The 17,868-nt window shown below is 38.2% G+C and overlaps 1 protein-coding gene and 1 non-coding gene across 2 annotated transcripts; both read right to left on the bottom strand.

The window, feature by feature from the left end:
* Nucleotides 1-87: 87 nt before the first annotated feature.
* Nucleotides 88-159, bottom strand: TRNAQ-CUG (transfer RNA glutamine (anticodon CUG)). The gene has a single exon. It is a non-coding gene; the product is annotated as a tRNA-Gln (tRNA).
* Nucleotides 160-885: 726 nt separating this feature from the next.
* On the bottom strand, nt 886-17,355 carry NTMC2T2.1 (Calcium-dependent lipid-binding (CaLB domain) family protein). The gene is made up of 13 exons (XM_089163899.1): nt 16,860-17,355; nt 16,670-16,774; nt 16,523-16,573; nt 16,273-16,393; nt 13,629-13,750; nt 11,234-11,335; nt 10,898-10,963; nt 5,558-5,637; nt 4,946-5,096; nt 4,632-4,862; nt 3,153-3,446; nt 2,359-2,472; nt 886-1,568 (listed from the first exon to the last, which is right to left on the bottom strand). Exons 1-13 carry the CDS (start codon nt 16,962-16,964, stop codon nt 1,422-1,424), a joined length of 1,689 nt encoding a protein of 562 aa, XP_089020025.1. The 5' UTR covers nt 16,965-17,355; the 3' UTR covers nt 886-1,421.
* Nucleotides 17,356-17,868: the final 513 nt, after the last annotated feature.

Genomic DNA, 17,868 nt, shown 5'->3' with positions numbered 1-17,868 from the left:
GAACTTCACTAGGCATGGTTTACCAAAAAAAAAAAAAATTCACTAGGCACAAAGGCCCAAGATTTGTGAAGCAGACAAAAAAAATTAAGGTCCCACCGAGATTTGAACTCGGGTTACTGGATTCAGAGTCCAATGTCCTGACCACTAGACCATGGGACCTCTGCTGGTATAACATGCTTTATTTAAATGTTTTACGTATCATTTCTTTTGTAGCAATCTTTACCATTCATCTTGAAATAATCGTTTGTGAAATAAATAATGGACTACAAGTTACATTCGTTTGATTACTCTTTATCTGATTTGTTGTATAATTTAGAAATTTCTACCAAGAAGAAAAGTTGTATAACTTAGAGATAGATTTGATAGCTCTCCTTTGAAAAGATACTTCTTTTAGAAACGGATTCTTGTTCCTGGAGGAGGGAGAAGCCGGCGCCATCTGTCTCTTTTGAAAATGTTACTCTGTAAGAACTACTTGTGATTTGTGATTTCTTTATATAACAAATAGAAATGAGCAGTTTAAATAATGCCAGACACCTGAAAAACCAGACATTAACCAAAGAAATACAAATCATCCCAAAGAAACCCTAACTCAACCTCTTTGTCCACTCAACATAAGGCTGTTCTCAGATAAGCTGTTTCTATTTCTATTGTTATAGCTTATCCTTATTCTTATTCTTCCCCCCTCTTCTTTGTCTGTGTGTTCTGCAAGACACACCCCCACCGGCCGTCCCACTCGAAAAGAAGAAAAAAAAACCCTATCTCCCTCCCCTCGCTATTCAAACCATAATCCCTTCCCGTGTAATGCACCCCTGGCCCCTTCCCCTCCCCTCTCACCGGTGATGCAACAAGTAACAGAGGAAAAAGTGCAGGCCCATGCGTAGAGGGGTAAAATTGGAATTATGAATACATTAAGAACCTCAAATGGAACATAGTTCAAAATTTACTACCTCAAACTCAGACATGATAAGGTGAAACTTAAACGCTGGGTACCCCAAATGTCACTTCCCAGAAGTATGTGAGAACATAGCAGAGCCTCATATTTGGCCGGACAATCTCAATGTCACACACCAAAACTAGAATAATGTCCATCTGTCCCAACCTTTTCTTTTCTTTTCTTTTGTGAGATAAGCAGAGGTTCCCCAGAAAACACCACCACCCCCAACTTGGTGAAATTATATGTGAAAAACATCCATTTTCTCTGATCCTAATTTGTTCAGTCACCTTACGTACAACATCATGTTCAGAGTCATGGAATGAATGTCAACTGCTGGATCAGCATTGAGACAAACTAACTTTCTCACACGCATTGCGCCCACGGGAAGGATTTCTCATTACACTTCTCTAAACAAGAGATGAATGTCAGGATGTCAAAGATGCAATATCTTCTCAGTGAACGGAATCTGCACGACCTATTTCATCCATCAAGCATCCCGATATATTGGTTGTGGCATCCACTTGAGATTTAAATTTAGCTTTCCTGACTTTGCCCCATCCACGGGAATGGTGCAGCTGTATTCCCCTTCTAGTATAACCCTGGTAAGCGTCAAAATGCATCTTCCCATGTAGTCCTAGGATAAGATTTAAAGAAAATATGAGCACAGAACAGTACAACACCAGTTGGAAATAACATACCAAAACCAATCCAGCCACGTTAAAAGCAAGTCAGTGATTTGTTTTCTTACTCCCATACTATGCTTTCTGACTGCCAACTAAAGCTGGCACCAGACTCAGGAACTGACATACATTGCAGTTCAGGCCATCTAGAAAACCAGTGATCATGGAAACATGATCATCCTAATAGCTAACAGTTCTTCACTGGACAGCCAGTCCAGTTGAGGATGAATTAAATCTACAACGCTGCTCATGCTAACATGTAGACTATACTGACACCATTGGTTAACCTAGTTCAACCTTTTCATCTTTTCGGTTCAATATCCAGGTCAGTTTTTAAATGAATTTTTGGTCATTCTGTAAAGGCAGATAATGACATGGAGTCCCTGAACCATAGAACAAAATAGTGATGACTGATGTGAACCAGCAACTCACTGACATGGGCTATTTGGTGAAACAGGATCTTAGGAAGACTGGGCTACACATGCTGACTAATGATGGGCTGGCTGTCCCAGGGATGGAAAATGCAATGAGGTGATCTGGTTTTCCGGATGGTGGGTCCATGTGATAGTGTAGAGCACCTGATGGCACCAACTATAGAATTCCATTCTATTAAATCTAAGACTAGCCTTTGCAGTGAACCTGACAGTTCATGAAATAAAAAATAAAAACAAAAAACAACAGAAAACCTTTTATGTGTCAAATCTACCAATAGAAGCATTCAATGAGAGCATCTGGAGAGATTACCTTCCCAAATGTGTCATGGTCCCAAACTTCCAGCATCAGCATATCATGTAAACCATCCTCCACAACAAAGTCAAATGTCTGATTCCAAACTGGATTGAGACTGTCATTCACAACCTGTGAAAAAGTTTATTAACATCAACAAACAGTACTGGAATTAATTGCAGGAACAAAACAAATGAAGCAGGGATCAGAACCCTCACTCCATGAGTTACATCAGGAGAAAGGTTCTATGTTTCATGACCAGAGCCAAAGAACGAACTAAGCTGAATTTTCAGATATTTTGGTTTACAAAATAAGGTTGACAAAGATCGGTATAACAGTGCCTAGGCATCCTGGCAGTTTCTTGGGGGCACCTCGGTTGAAGTCACCTTAAGTTTTGACACGCTTCCAACTGCCCTGATTTGCATGGTGCCATGACAACTATGATATCGATCAAGACTCAAAGATTCTCTATGAACCATTTGATAATCATTAGTTCAACGAATAAATGCAATTACTGTAAATCCGAAAAATCATTTGTCCTCGGTCAAAAAGGCATAAGCAAATTCTGAAAGAAGAAAGTATTTCAAAATTTTCCCCCTGATTTGGACCATTTGGGAAACCAAAAAAGCAAAAAGATATTTCACCTGGAAACTGTCATGATTAAGAACCATTTATAGATCTCTCACGACAAAAATCAAACCCATAACCACGATCATCAGATGCCATGCTTCTAGGCAGACAAGAAAAGCCAAAAAGAAAAAGAAAAGGAGAAAATCTAATAAAAATGCTAGTTGATGGGCTAAGGAAGTTACCCTTGTCTTGTTTTTGTTTTCAGTTTTCTTCATGTAAAGTACAACATAAGGATCAGCCTTTCCCATTAAATCCACAACTGGCAAGTCTTCAGCAGATATCACCGTTACAGAAAGCACTCCTCTCACTATCGTGTCCCTTTTCTTCCGAGTGGATGCTGTCCCACCATCCGCAACCTCCATCCCATCCCCACCTGTAAGAGCCTTCTCTAAGGATGTCATTGAGTATTTGGAGGCAAAAGGGTTAACGAACCCATTTTCCATGCCGTAAGGACAATATAGAAGCTCCAAATGAACCTAAAAGACAATTATCACCCAAACTATTAGAATCACCACAAGACAGCATCTAAGGATAAAAGGCCAAGAGCTTTGCAGAGTCCTAAATATAAAACATGTTGCACAATTTCTGGCACAAAGACTGAATTTGCCCCCTGCAGAAGCATGCCAAATCTCTGGCGATCATTTCAGATAAGCATTTTCAATCATTTATAAATCCAAGGGCATGCCTCCAGTAAGTTTCAAATTTTATCACCAGTATTAGTGTAATCAATTAGTAAAAATTTACAGAAGTTCATTCAGAACATTGTAAAGATTATGGAAACTATGGAATATTATGGAAGCTGTCAATTCATTTTTGATACCTTAACAGCCAAAAATACATAAAAATTACTGTTCCTTACTCATAACATTCACCAAACATTAAATAGCATGATCAACTAACTGTTCTTCGGTCAGACAGGTTGATGGGAAACCAAAGGAAAGAAAAGACTCCAAGACTTCAGTACCAAAACAAGTTCCAGCTTGGATCAAACTACATAAGGGCTGCATATTCATCAAGATATGTCCATATTCAATCATTCCAGGTAATGTTACTCACCGAAAACTATTGTATAAAAAAAATATGGTAAATAATTGTTGCATTTGTGCAAATTTTTAGCATGTATCCACCGGAGGCCAATCTATGAGCTCAAAGCAGCAAATATTTCTTTTCCAGTTTATAAGTTTGTCTATTATTTTTCTGGTCAAAATTGATTTTCCTAACAAAAATCAGAATACAAAACAACAGGGTTGATATAAAAATAAGGGGAAAAAAGAAGAAAATGGACATTGTACATAAATTTAAGCAAAAACGTATGGTGTTCAACATGACTCCATGGATGATGGAAACATAAATATAGTTCATATGCAATAGTGTCACTTCAATAAAGCATAGTTAACCCACATCGAATGGTCTCCCTGTATACTGATCCCTAAGGGTATAAATTGCCCCCCAAAAAGAAGCCACTAAACTGCCTCCTTTAAAATATATTATAAAAAAACAAAGGATCTCACAGAAATGAGACGAATAGGAAATATCAAGAAAGAATATGAAGGATCAAGTTGAGTCAACCTCTCCCCAACAACCCCCCCCTCCCCCAGGCCCTTTTTTTTCCCCAAAGAAATAGCAACAACAAGAAGGAAGCAATTAGCATTTCTTTTTACCTGACCCCTGTTTTTAGCATCTCTCTGGACCTCCAGATCTTTGACCAATTTCAACCATACATCCTTCACTTTACCAGGCTCAAGATCCTTCAGCGCCACTTGAGCACAACCAATGAGTTCAGCTGCCTGAACCCCTTCATCATCATAGACTTTAACAGACAGATGCTGAGTAGAAGGGTCTTCAACTATAAATTCGAAGTGTTCGTTCCAAATAGGATTCAATTCATTGTTCTGAATAGGAAAATTTAGCATTAATATTGAGATAGAAGAAACAGGAGACAGAAATTGGAGAAACAAGTGTTGGGTTCACCTACAATGGTTTTGCTGGTTTTTATTCTGTCGTGCAAAGGGCGTACATAGACTTTTGCAAAAGGATCAGATTTTCCAATGATGTCTTTATTTGTTAATTCTTTGGCTTGCACAAGCTTCACTTCTAATATTCCAACAGGCTTCAGCTCTAAGTCACTAAACAAAGTTGCATGAAACAGAAGTTAGCTGAAAGTCAGAGACAAATACGCGAGAGAGATAAAGAGAGAGAGGGAGAGGGAGAGGAGGGGAAAGAGAGAGAGAGAGACTTTAATACAGAGATGATCAACCAGCAGGCCAGAAAATGGATTGTGTGACCAACCATTCAAGTGCACTACCCATCTCTATGCCAAGAATGTTACATACGATGTACCAACTACCCAATACCTTCAGCATTTTACAGGACTCTTTACTAATAGCCGAAAAATAGATAATGTTACGTTCAACGGCCAAAATCACAACAGAATATGTGAATAAAATTCTCCTAGATGAAATCCAACACGTGCCTCAACCCTCCAGTACATGAGCAACATGTATCATCAGGCTATTGGTTGACCATCCACATGGGTATTTAAATAAGTAAGCTAGCATCTCTTCATATATTAATTAGATGACAATACCTGTAATCCCCGGGTAAAATGGGAATAATTTTTCGAGCTGGCCAATGTAATGTATCTTCAATAGCATTTTGAATTGTCTCCTGCATAATTTCATGATATCGATATTTAAAATGCCATTAAACCCTTTAATCAACACATAATTTAAAGAAAATGAATCACGATTACAATTTTCTTCCTTACTGACAAGTTTTTTTCTAAGTTTTCCTTCCCATGGAAGGATAGGGTGGGTGGTGGGGGTTGGCACCGGGTTGAATGACCAGCAACTAATTCAATTTCTGGTCATGTCCTTCACTTGATACTTCAATTGTACGACTCATTCATTTTATGATAGTTATCGTAGCTCTTGGCATCACCTTTGTTTTTATAAATCATAACTACAATTCTTCTCCTCTATTCATCCAACGACTTTTTTGTGCTCATAATCTTATTAGCTTGGTTATCCAAGATAAACCATAGACTCCTCAGCTCTTCCACTCTTTTATTGGGACCATCTAATGTAGATTTCAAGATGCTTGGCAAGAAATATATCAAAGGAACACAGAAAACAGTGGAACGACATTGTAGAGGATTTTGATCCCCTGCTGCCCTGCTGCAGATGAGCAAGATTGTGCAACTCCAGCAGAAAAATGCATACAATGGCTTTGAGCACTTTAAATAAATTCAATTTGCTCAGGACTATTGGATGTATTTTTGTTATGATGTGTGGTATCTCAATGACCAGCAGCAGGGGTAGCAGGACTAATAGGGGACCGAATAGCAAGAAAAGGAAGGATAAAGAAGATTGGGGAAAGAAGAGGAAACCTGAAAAGAATCAGAGGGAGAGAACACTCGTAAGAAGAAGAAGAGGAGAGGAGGGAGGGGGAGTGCTGCAAACATACAAAGCTCAAGCTTTAATTCATTTTTTCTGTCCCATACTCAATGAGCTGATTACAAGTTGTTTTAAGTAATGAAAGAGACATATTTCAATAAGAAAACAACTATAGTAGGACTCTTCGCAGTCCAATGCTAACTAAAACTGATCATACTAGGACTCTTAGTAATTTAGAACTAACTAAAACTGAACTTAAATATCCTACTTGAATTAAAAATCTGACTGTCCCAATAAATAAAAAACAAAACCCTACATTATCTCAAAAACTCCGACACAAAACAGCATCTCCTTGGCCCATCAAATATGAAGAATTATCTCCTAGGTAACTGTTCATGTTACTGTCGCATGATCAGTAACTTCTAGTTGTGCTGCATCAAGCGCTTTAAGGCAGCAAAAGACAAGATCCAAGGTGGGAGAGCCGCCCAAGGGCATTTGATTGGTTAAAAGCCATTTCAAAGGATGAAGGAGTTAGGTATGGATAGTAGCAGAGACATGTCAGAAGAGGTTGGAGCATTTCATGGTTGGGCTCTATGAGCCATGCAGAAGTTCCTCAGCGATAAGAGGAGGGGTGACATAAACCAGGTCTAGGGTAAGGGGTATTTTGGCACTTTCCCTAGACTTAGGGTTTTGCCCTGGAAATTCCATCAGTTAAAGGTAAAATTATTATGGGTTGCCTAGGGTTGGTAGAAAAGAAACTACATAATTTTGGATGGTTGAAAGGATGGCTATGGGTCAATCCAAAATTATGTAGGAAGGCTTTTGGAGACAACGGATAGGGGTAGGATCAACCCCAAGATGAGATAGTTTACAACATAGTAGGGTAAGCCAAAATAATATTAGGGAAACTAGCGAAAGTACAAGAAAACTGTGGTTGGGGTGTGGAGGGGTTAAGGGATAATTCTAGGGAAAAGGGAAGGGAATGGAAAGGAAACCAACGGTTGGGTGTGGGGAAGATTTTAGGGTTTTAAGAAACCCACCTGAATGAAGATGTAATGGTTAGGAATTGGGTCTTGAAGGGAAGGATCCTTTCTTGTGATCTCTTTTCTTTCTTTCTTCTTTGTTTTTCATTTCTTTTTCTTATTTTGTTTTTCATTTCTTTCTTCTTTCTTTTCTTTTTCTCATTTTCTTTTCTGTTTCCTTCTCTTTTTTCTGCTGCAAGAAAGAGAGACAGAGAGATAGAGAGACCGAGAGGGTTGGAAGGGAAAGGGGAAGGGTCGTAGGGCAAGGATAGGGTGGGGAAGGGGCTCAACAGGGTCGGGGGGGGGGGGGGCTAGGGAAGGGATTGAGGGTATCGAGAGGGGCTGGAGGGGCTGCTGGTCTGGTGCAACAGCAAGGCAGGAGGTGGGAATGGATTGCGCAAAAACAGAACAGGGGGAGGAAGAAGGTGGACTTGTGATGGGGTTGGGGGAACTGAACTGACCTGGGAAAGTTCTGATCAAATGTGATGCAGGGAAAGGCAAAAACAAGGACACTGCAAATTGTGGTTGATCGAATGACACAGAAAATGTCAATGTGGAAGGCGACTAATCTATCATATGCAGGGAGGGGTGTGATAATGCAAGCCTCTATCCAATCAATGGCCCTCTACCAAATGCAATTTCTGAGATTTCCAAAAACAACATGCAAAAAAATAGATGCGGTCTGTCAAAAATTCTTGAATGGACATCCCAATAAGAGCAAGTAGCTGAATCTCATAGCCTGGGGAAGATTCTATCAACCAAAAAACATGGGAGGAATGGGTTTCAAAAAAATGGAGGACTACAACACAGCGTTACTACTCAAACTAGGATGGAGAATTCTCTCTAATCCAGATGCGATATGGGTTCAAGTTCTCAAGGAGAAATACTTTAAGGACCGCAGTTTCTTTGACCCAAAGGTAACAAGGAAAAAAGGATCATGGGTCTGGAATAGTATCACAACCATCATCCCTTTGCTCAAAACCATGGTGAGAAGGGTAGTCGGAAACGGCAGAAGAACTTCGTTCTGGTTTGACCCATGGGAAAAAAACCTAAACAACAATTTTTCAAGGGAACAAAATTTTACAAGATGGCCACCGAAGACAACAGTGGCAGAGGTGGCAACCAATCTTTTAAACCAGCAAAAAGACATGGAGCAGACGGCAACCTCAGGAACCAATTTCCAATTCAACTCTCTAACCAAGAAGATGCTTGGTCCACCACGATCTCAACAAATGGGGAATTCTCGGTAAAGTTGGCTTACCGTGAAATAATGAAACAACAGTTTACGAACCATGATTATCATTTAGCAAAGTGGTGAAACCAAATGTGGAAATTGCCGATTCATCCTAAATTTAAAGTTTTCTTCTGGCCTCTTTTAAATGCAGGGTTACTAGTACGGGCACAATTAGCAAAATGGACGCAGACTCAATCTGAATGCGTAATATGCGGGAGAGAAGAAGAAACAACGTGGCATCTTTTCATCTCATGCAAATGGGGAAAACAAATCCACGCAGCAGGACCATTGGGATTGCGGACGAACCACTGGACAAACACATCCTTCATGCTATAATATGTGCCTACAATTATCCAAGGATAATTTTAAATGGTTTATGTCAACTTTCATAATCTCCTGCTATTTTATCTGGAAAGAGACGAATAGTAAAGTTTTTAATATGAATTCACCTAACCCTTTCATGGTGCTAGGGAATATCCAGAAATGGATAAAAGATTTAAAGCTGCAACAACAGGGAGAAAATTCTAACCTAACTGTTCTTTCTTCTGTTTCTTCTTATGCAGATCATATCAATACACGAGAAAATTGGTGCTCAACAATTTCACAGACTAACAAAAATATTCTTGTATGTGCAGGGATTTTTAACCGACATCTAGGAACGGTTGGATGGAGCACGGGAACATGCAAAGATGGACATCTAAGGTCTATCATTTTTGGAAGAGGAAACAGAACCGGGATCCTGGAGAATATGATAATGGGTTTGCAACAGGGGATTAAAGATGCAGCAAGAGAAGGTTTTAAAATAGAGGAAATATGGACAAACAATCCGGACATAGCAGACCTACTACCATGGCCTTCAAGACAAACATGGACTCTTCAGGGACTACCTATTCTAATAAAGTTGGCAACATCGACAAAACTGTTGGAATATAAACTTTTCCCAAACCCAGTGCTCCAAATGTTTTTTGAGGGGTATGCCAGTATGGCAGCCACCTTATGGGATAACTGTAATAGAATAATTCATAGTACTTGTAACTGTTATCAACCGTAACATAAATGCAAGTTTTCTTTTTCCTATCAAAAAAAAAAAAACTCCTAACCAGATAAGAAAAGGAATCTTATCTTATCTCAACTAACCAAGTTCCACTCACTTGGGACTCTTTCAAAACAACTTTAACTCAAAATAAAAGTCTTCAAACAAAACTAAACTCAACTCAAATTGCAAAATTGAACTAAATTAAAATTTTGAAAAATTCTAAAATTAATTTCAGAAATAAAATAAGGGCTAAAATGCCCCCCTCAAAAGGGGTTCGGCCAGCTTAGGGTGGCTTCTTGGAGCCATCTTGAGGGCCTCACTTGAGCTTGAGCTTTTGGCCAGGGGTCCTTGTGTTCAAATCAAGGGGCGACACATTCTGGAGGGGGAAGATAACCAGCTGTGTTAGTGGAGAGGGAGACAAAAGCTGGACCTGAAAAATTGCTGGCAATATAAAGATGAAACATGAAGAGGAAGAAGAAGAAGAGAATATGCAGGGAAACGAGACTGGGGTGGTATACTAGGAAACAAAAGTAATTGCAACAAAATTTAAAGTGGCAAAAACAGACTTTAAGATTAAAAAAATTTGTCTGTGGCAGTAGAGATGGGCAGTGAAAGTTGCAGTGGTGAAGCTGCTGGCTGGAGGTTGCAATGATGGAAACAGAAATTTTTTTGAAAATTGAAGAAGAACAACAAGAAGCAGTGAGTTTTACTTTTTATACTTTAGAAAATAAAAAACAGATCAAATATTTATTAGTTGGTGATGAGTTTGACACAAAAATAACCAAGGGTAACTGTCAGTTCATCTTTTCTATAATGCTGATAGCTTCAAGAGATACAATAGTAATTGTTAGTCTGCAAGGGGAAGTTCACTTAATTGAAAAATAAGTCAGGGGATGTCATTCATCCCATAAAAAAAGGTCAGAGGATGTTCAAGTAATTTACTTGTGAATATTTTTCGATCTTAGTACACAAATGTCTTGCAATTTTCCAAGTAGCAAATATGTGGTCATACATGACATATGCAAGGGGCAAATTACTAGCAAACTAATAATGTTTCTGATACTCAAAAGATTATGGTAGACAGTCCATCATCCAAACAGCAGGTTTTTGGTACAGAGATTTTGTTTCGTGACAGATAGAGCATTTAATTGCAAAGCTAAGCATGTCTAATGTGTTATATGAGAATGCAAGAATAAAAGTAACAGAAATTAAATGATAAAATGAAAGCATAATCTCTGACCAGAATGGCATCTCGTACACCAGGTATCTCACCCCCAATAATTTTAAGTGTCAAATCCAAATCTTTCTGCAACAGAGAACACCAAGAACATGGTTAAAGTCCATTCTCACCAATTCCCACAAGTGCATGTGTTCAAAACCGATACGAAGTGTTTTGTATATATACAGAAAACCAATAGGTTTAACTCATGAATAATCAAAACAATTCTGAAAGAAACTAATGATCCCATAACTTCAACCCCCCCAACCCCCCCCCCCCCCCCCCCCCCAAAAAAAAAAAAAAAGAAGCCCCAAAATGAAAAATAAAATGAGAAGGCCTTAGAAGAAAATTATTTACCTTTTCCCTCAATGAAAAGCAAACAGCTCCAAAACAAGGAATCTCATCCACAAGTGGTCTAAACATGAGCCTGAAGACACCTGTGAATGCAATATTTTTTATCTAGATGGGAAAAAAGCAGCAGATATTAGAATATGATGGGAAGGAAAATAGCTAAAGTAAGTACCACAAAACAAAGAAGCCAGCTATCAAAAATTTACAGAATCCTCAGTTCATCATTCAGTTAATTGAGAAGTGGCTCCACACTTTATCTTGGGGGGCATCTGTGGAGGCAGGGAACAATTACCTGAAGCCTCTTGTATTAGGTCTTCTAGGCAACTTCATTTGGTGGTTCTACTAGATCTTGAAATGCACTGTTGTTTTCTACAAACTACAGAAACAAGAAGGCAGCTGGTGTAGGATGTAAACAGCCCCGACTATGGGCCAATATAGTTATATCTATTTTTATTCCATTTATTAATTGAATATCTGATTAAAAAATTCAATGGATATGAAAGGTCGTAACAGTAATATTATCCACTTAAATGTCTGAATATGGATCCAGTACGTGTTAATCCCTTACACCTGTTTTTACATTTTTACCCTACATTTTCAAATATTTCTCTACAAATATCCTTCATTCCTTCTCTATTAGGCACTTAGGCCCCTTACTCAAGTCTACACCAGGAAGACCCAAAACAGAGGCAGAGGTTCAGCCAATGGATGAAATCAGCAGCTCAGTCAGTTACATGGTCTTGTTTTAAAGTCAGTTAGGGAGTTAGTTGTTTGCAATTGTTTTGTTACGTCAGAAGAGAGAGAGAAGGGGATATTGTAGAATTGTATTGGGTTTGGGGCAAGGTAACTTGCAGGATAGTACTGGTCTCTCATAGCCAAGGTGGTGTTATACAAGATCTCACGAGATATTTCGCTTTTTTAAGAAGGCGAGATTCCAACATCTCGCTCGAGATCTCACCATATCTTGCTGGAACTCTCAATTTTTGTCTTATTTTTTGCAAATTTCAGCTGAATTTTCACTTGCAACTACTCTTACCACAGTTATAACACCAATTGAAGATCAATCATTCTATGCTTGTCTTATGAACTTATGAGTTAAGACTTATAGAGAACTTTTGATACTCATATGGATGGAATTTTGAAGGCATTTAAGTTATTTAATGTATTTGATACACTTGTTTTTCATTTATATGCCTTAAAAGTTTTATATTACATATTGTATAACCTTGCATTCTTCAATCCTACAACATTTCAGTTTCACACTTAGGGTAGACTTAGAACTCATACCTAGGGTTGTTTTCTCACAAATACAAGGCCCCAATGTGTTCAGAATGCCTAAATTAGGCTAACTAACAAGTTTGAGCCCAACTTGGACCCTAAAACACACCAAGATGGGCCATCAAGTTGGCTAAAAAAAAAGACCAAATCTCAACCCTCGCCAACTCAGTCGAGATCTCGGTTTTTGGAAGGAGTGAGATCTTGAACCATGGTGTTATACCTTGTATCCTGTCTATGTTGAATTCTAAACTTGGTGTGATTCTTTGCTCTTAACTTATTCAAGTATTTCACAGTTTTAGTCTGAGTGCACAAGAGGCCGTTGTGAGAACCAAGGGAAGAAGACAACTGCTGCAATCAGGTACTTAACACTCTTGTTTGGTTAAATGCCATCCCATATATATCACACACATTTAGAATATATCTATATATAATAAATTTAAACAGGTCAGATATTGGTCAGATAGAATGCGGGCTTACAAATACCAAACTAATTATTAACCGGATATGCAATAAAAGGATCAGATTTCAATTAAATATGATATCAAAGCATCCATATCTGGGATAAATCCAGTCTGCTTACAGCCCTGCACCAACATGAAAAAACAAGCAATTTTTCTCCCCTTCTATTAGCCATTCCTTTCCAGTCTCCAAAGACATTTATGCAGGAAATACACCCATATCCCCCAGGGCTGCTCCCCATACATCAAAAGTAAAGAGCCAGTGAACTAATAGATAATTCAGCAACTAATTAGCAGGCAACCACGCATAACATTCATTCAGAAGACAATAAAATGGGTCAATCATTAAAACAGTCTCTCCTCTTATTTTGTTTCCTTGTTTAATTCTTCTTTTGGTTGACACGTGAGAGAAGGAAGGGCAAAAGCAGGTGGCATATTTATATCACACCGATCTAAGAAAATTACTAGGCTCTTTCTTGATTGTACCAGTTCATCAAGAATGCATCAGTATTCTTTTATACATATTCTTCTTGAGTACAAAAAAAGGGAAGATGAACAACTGGAACTTTCTCCAATTAGTATTTCAGCGCTTAAATGGATAGGAAGTGTTTCAGTATGTAAATTTAAATGATACAAGTCAGACATGTAAAAAGGTCATGGATCACCTGCACCGGGAGCCCCACACCAATTCTAGTCTTGATATCTAGTACGATATTTGGATTTCCATCCCACTTCATTTCCAACTCCATCGTGATGCCCTCACTTCCATCTTCGATAATTGAAACTCCTGATAAAGATGAAGAATCTTAGTGGCTTTTATTTAAAAAAAATGCCCTCAGGAGACGAATAACATCAAAATGATTTTCATGAAACAGATGAAGAGAAATCTAGCTTGTTTTACTTGTAATTACTCTTACACACCCAAAGAGTTCAGTAAGAGATGTCATATAAATATTCATACATGTATACAGTATAGAAAGACTAGCCTCAGCATCCTTTAACCAGCATAGACTTTGGTTGTTTTTCATGGCCTTATAAGCTAGATGGTGTTAGGAACCCACGTATCGAACAGAAGAAATATTATTAGGATGTAATTACTGGAATAATATTTGAATTACTTGAATAACAATTATAGCAAGAAACTAAAGACAGACCTGGATTTAAGGTGCCAGTCCCCCCCTACACCATATGGTGCCCCCAGCCAAAGGCTGCCCAAACCTCACATGAAATATCCGATACCCTTCCTCACATATTTTCCTCTATTTTTAACCCCCCTTCGTTAGTTATGTTAACTGCCCCTTCAATCTCTTTCTTATCCCAGGGCCCTAACATTACCGGCCCCTCAAAATTCACCTTGCCCTCGAGGGGAAGAGAAGTCAGAAGCTTAGTCTTCACATGACAGATGGTTTTACATATTGCCATTCCTTATTTGTTTTCATTCAATAATTCCTGTTCTGGGTTATAGTTGTGGCTAGTTTCAACATCACTTCTCTGCTTCTATGCATTACACAGAAACTAGTGTCTAATTTCTGATGCAGGTACGAAGACCTACACCAAGTAGAAGGCCAAGCCCAAAAGAAGTCCTAGGCTTGCTGCTCTGCAGCAAGTTGTCAATATTTTATTATTTTAAATTTACATTCTATTTCAATCTCGTAATTGCAGTTTGGAAGTGGCAACCACGTAATTCTTTCCAACTTTCAGGGCCACAACAGTCCAGTTGTGTTTAATCATTCTTTTATTGTTTTAATTAAATAGTTTTCAGTCTTTAGGGCTATGTAAAGCAGCTCATGGTCAGGCTTCCACAGTCAGTTTAGGAGTTTGTGACTGCAGTCTTAGTCCAAATCAGTTTTGAACTCTTATTTAAAGCTATAAATACATCACCCCCTTCCACTCAATGGTAGGAGTTAATGGATTGATTATTTGCTATTAGCTTTCAATTTTTTAATTTACTGCTGTGTGTTACTGATCTAAGTTTCAGATTAGTGTTATCATTGGAAAGGAATCTCCAAGGTGGGATTTATCTAGGGTTCTTGGAGAGTCAAGCCAGACTGTGCGGTGGACAAGGACTCAGCCTTCAAGACTCCATACCAGCTCTTTCACGAGCATCTACAAGGTGCAACCTCCCCTAACCATCACCACCACCACCACCACACAAAAAAAAAAAAAAAAAAAAAAAAAACACATGAACACTCAAGGAAATCTTGAGGCCTGGATTTCTATTTTGGTTCCCCTACCCTGGTTCAGTTCCTTATTTCCTCAAAACCAAGAAAACTCATATCTTCCTAACCCTCTATTAAAATTGTCACTTAGTTAAGAGACAAAAGGCCGTGCATCTAGAACCCCCAATCCAAAATCCATTCAATCCTGACCTGTCAAACCCCAGATCCAACAAATCCTGATCTAAAACCCTGATTCTTGACCCTAAAACTAAGATCTCTTACAACTTGAGACTCAGCCATCCAAATCAACCCAAACTCCGAAGCATAACCTCTACAGTAAACCCCGCCCCCTGGATCCAAATCTAACACCCCTAGACCACCCTAAACCAACACTTTCAATTATCCCTATTTCTTCAACCTATAAACCTTAACTAAACTTCACCCTATCTGAGACACATTTTAACCTAACCATCTCATCTTTTAACACTAGCCACAGAGACTAGAAAATTGTAACTTGTTAGAGATCCACTACAAAACCCACCCAAACCACCCTAACTGAACCTACCCTACCCTAGTTTAGCCTGGAGTTAGTTTTGACGACTTCTTGGTTGAATTGAACGCACTTTTCTTAGGCTACATAAACCTTTATTCACCACTGGACAAGTTTTCTCTGGTATTTTTACTGAATCACTATGGTTTTATAGGCTGCTGTTTCAGATTATCACCGCTGGACAAGTTTTCTCTGGTATTTTTACTGAATCACTATGGTTTTATAGGCTGCTGTTTCAGATTATCACCGCTGGACAAGTTTTCTCTGGTATTTTCACTGAATCGCTATGGATTTATAGACTGCTGTTTCAGACTACTTATTTAACCTATGACTCTTAATTTTCAAACACTTGAATGTATATCTGAAAATTCAATTATTGTATTTAAAGACCTATTTCCATATCTACTTTTTTAGCAAATGGGAACATGCAGCCTTGTTTGCCCAATATAACAACTAGCAAGCTACCATAACAGTCTTATCGGACCTTGATTGGAATCTTGCGAGGTGAAATACAAGCAACTGTTGAAAATACGATGAAGATCACCATCTACATTTATGAAGAAGAAAAGTAGACCCTATGCTATGGTCAATTAGACAAACCTGTAAACTGCGGAGCAACAGTTCCAAGAGTCAGCTTGGAAAATGTAAGAGAAGTCAAGATGGCTGGCCTATATTCCTCGAGGACTGGCTCAACATTACTCCTTATCAGCTCAGAAGCAGCCTATATCCCCACAAGACGACAAAATACCACTTACTATTGTCACCAATATATGGAAAGTAAGAAATTTGCTTCCCCCTGATAACATGATATCAGATACAACAAGATCCCCAGTAAACTCAGGAGCATTACCTCATTAACATATGGCCAGATCTTCGTAAGTTGAAGGTTGAGCCAAGTTAGCTGGAATAAAAGGAGCATGTGCAAAGGAAATCCATTCAGTACCAGAAGAAAACAAGAAAGAACTCCCCACAAAAAAAAAATAACTGTATAACCAACCTTCTGCCGCTGAGAGAACACAACCCATGAAGGGTAAAATTCCCCCGGAAGAATCTTCCTTGAATCCTGCACTGTCATCCTCGCAAAAGCTGCTACCGTAGTTGCCTGGAATAGAGAAATCCAATGTAACGTATAAAGAAGAGGATTTACAAATAGGTAGGAACGAGAAATCACAGTCGCAGTTACCCACCAATTCCGACCGACGCTTCGACCGGATATTTTCGGAATGGACAAATGCGATTATCAGTCCAATACCGATGGTGATGCCGATCACCAGTCCAAAGAAGAACGACATTCTTTGGGGGAACAAAGCGGAATAGATCAAGGTCACCCAAATGAGGAACTTTATTGGGAGATACTAGTCTTTGCCTTAGCTTTACCCAGAAACATCTCAATCGTAGTAGCTCAAACAAGTACACATTACCCAATTTTTACATAAGATTGTCGACAAAGCTTCAGTTAGCCGTTTTATCGAACAGTAATTGAGCATCGGATACATCAACAGAACCTTTAACGCGGATACTTCGTAAGATGGGAAGCTCCAATGGACCACGAACGTTGAAAAAGCACAGAAATAAAGAAAACAGAAGAAAGCAAGATCAATCCATCTAATTCTATAACTTTCTCAGATGCAAACATTTGTTGAGACGTCGGAGACGGAAAGCGATGTGGTTCTTCATTTTACTTTTTTGTCCAACTTTGCTTTTTACATTGTTTTTTTTTTCTTTTCTTTTCTTTACTCATTTATTTATTTCGAAGATAAAGTCTTTTCTTTCTTTCCTCCCAAAATTTTTTTCTTTACTCATTTATTTTTTTCGGAGATAAAGTCTTTTCTTTCTTTCCTCTCAAATTTTTTTTTCTTTTCTATATTTATTTAAAACAACAAAAAACATAAAAATCCAGGTTCTCCACACGCCTTACAGTCTAAAATTTTGAGTAATTGTAATTAAATTACTCATTTGGTAAGATCAACATTTCTTAGTAAAACAAGTGTAATTTCAATTATGTTTAATATTATATTATGTAATATCACATCATATTCTAAAAATCATTTGTTACAAAAAAATATATATATTATTACGAACATTGAATTGGTTTGATACGTTTTGGACTTGATTCTACTATTGTAATGCCAAAATAATGGAAACATTCTTTTTTAAACAAAAAATATTTTTTGGGTATATTTTAAAACAAAATAT

Source organism: Hakea prostrata, chromosome 7, assembly GCF_041222555.1.
Source record: "Hakea prostrata isolate BN-2017 chromosome 7, UWA_Hpros_2, whole genome shotgun sequence".
NCBI classification, from domain to species: Eukaryota; Viridiplantae; Streptophyta; class Magnoliopsida; order Proteales; family Proteaceae; genus Hakea; species Hakea prostrata.
This window is presented reverse-complemented; position numbering and strand designations above follow the sequence as displayed.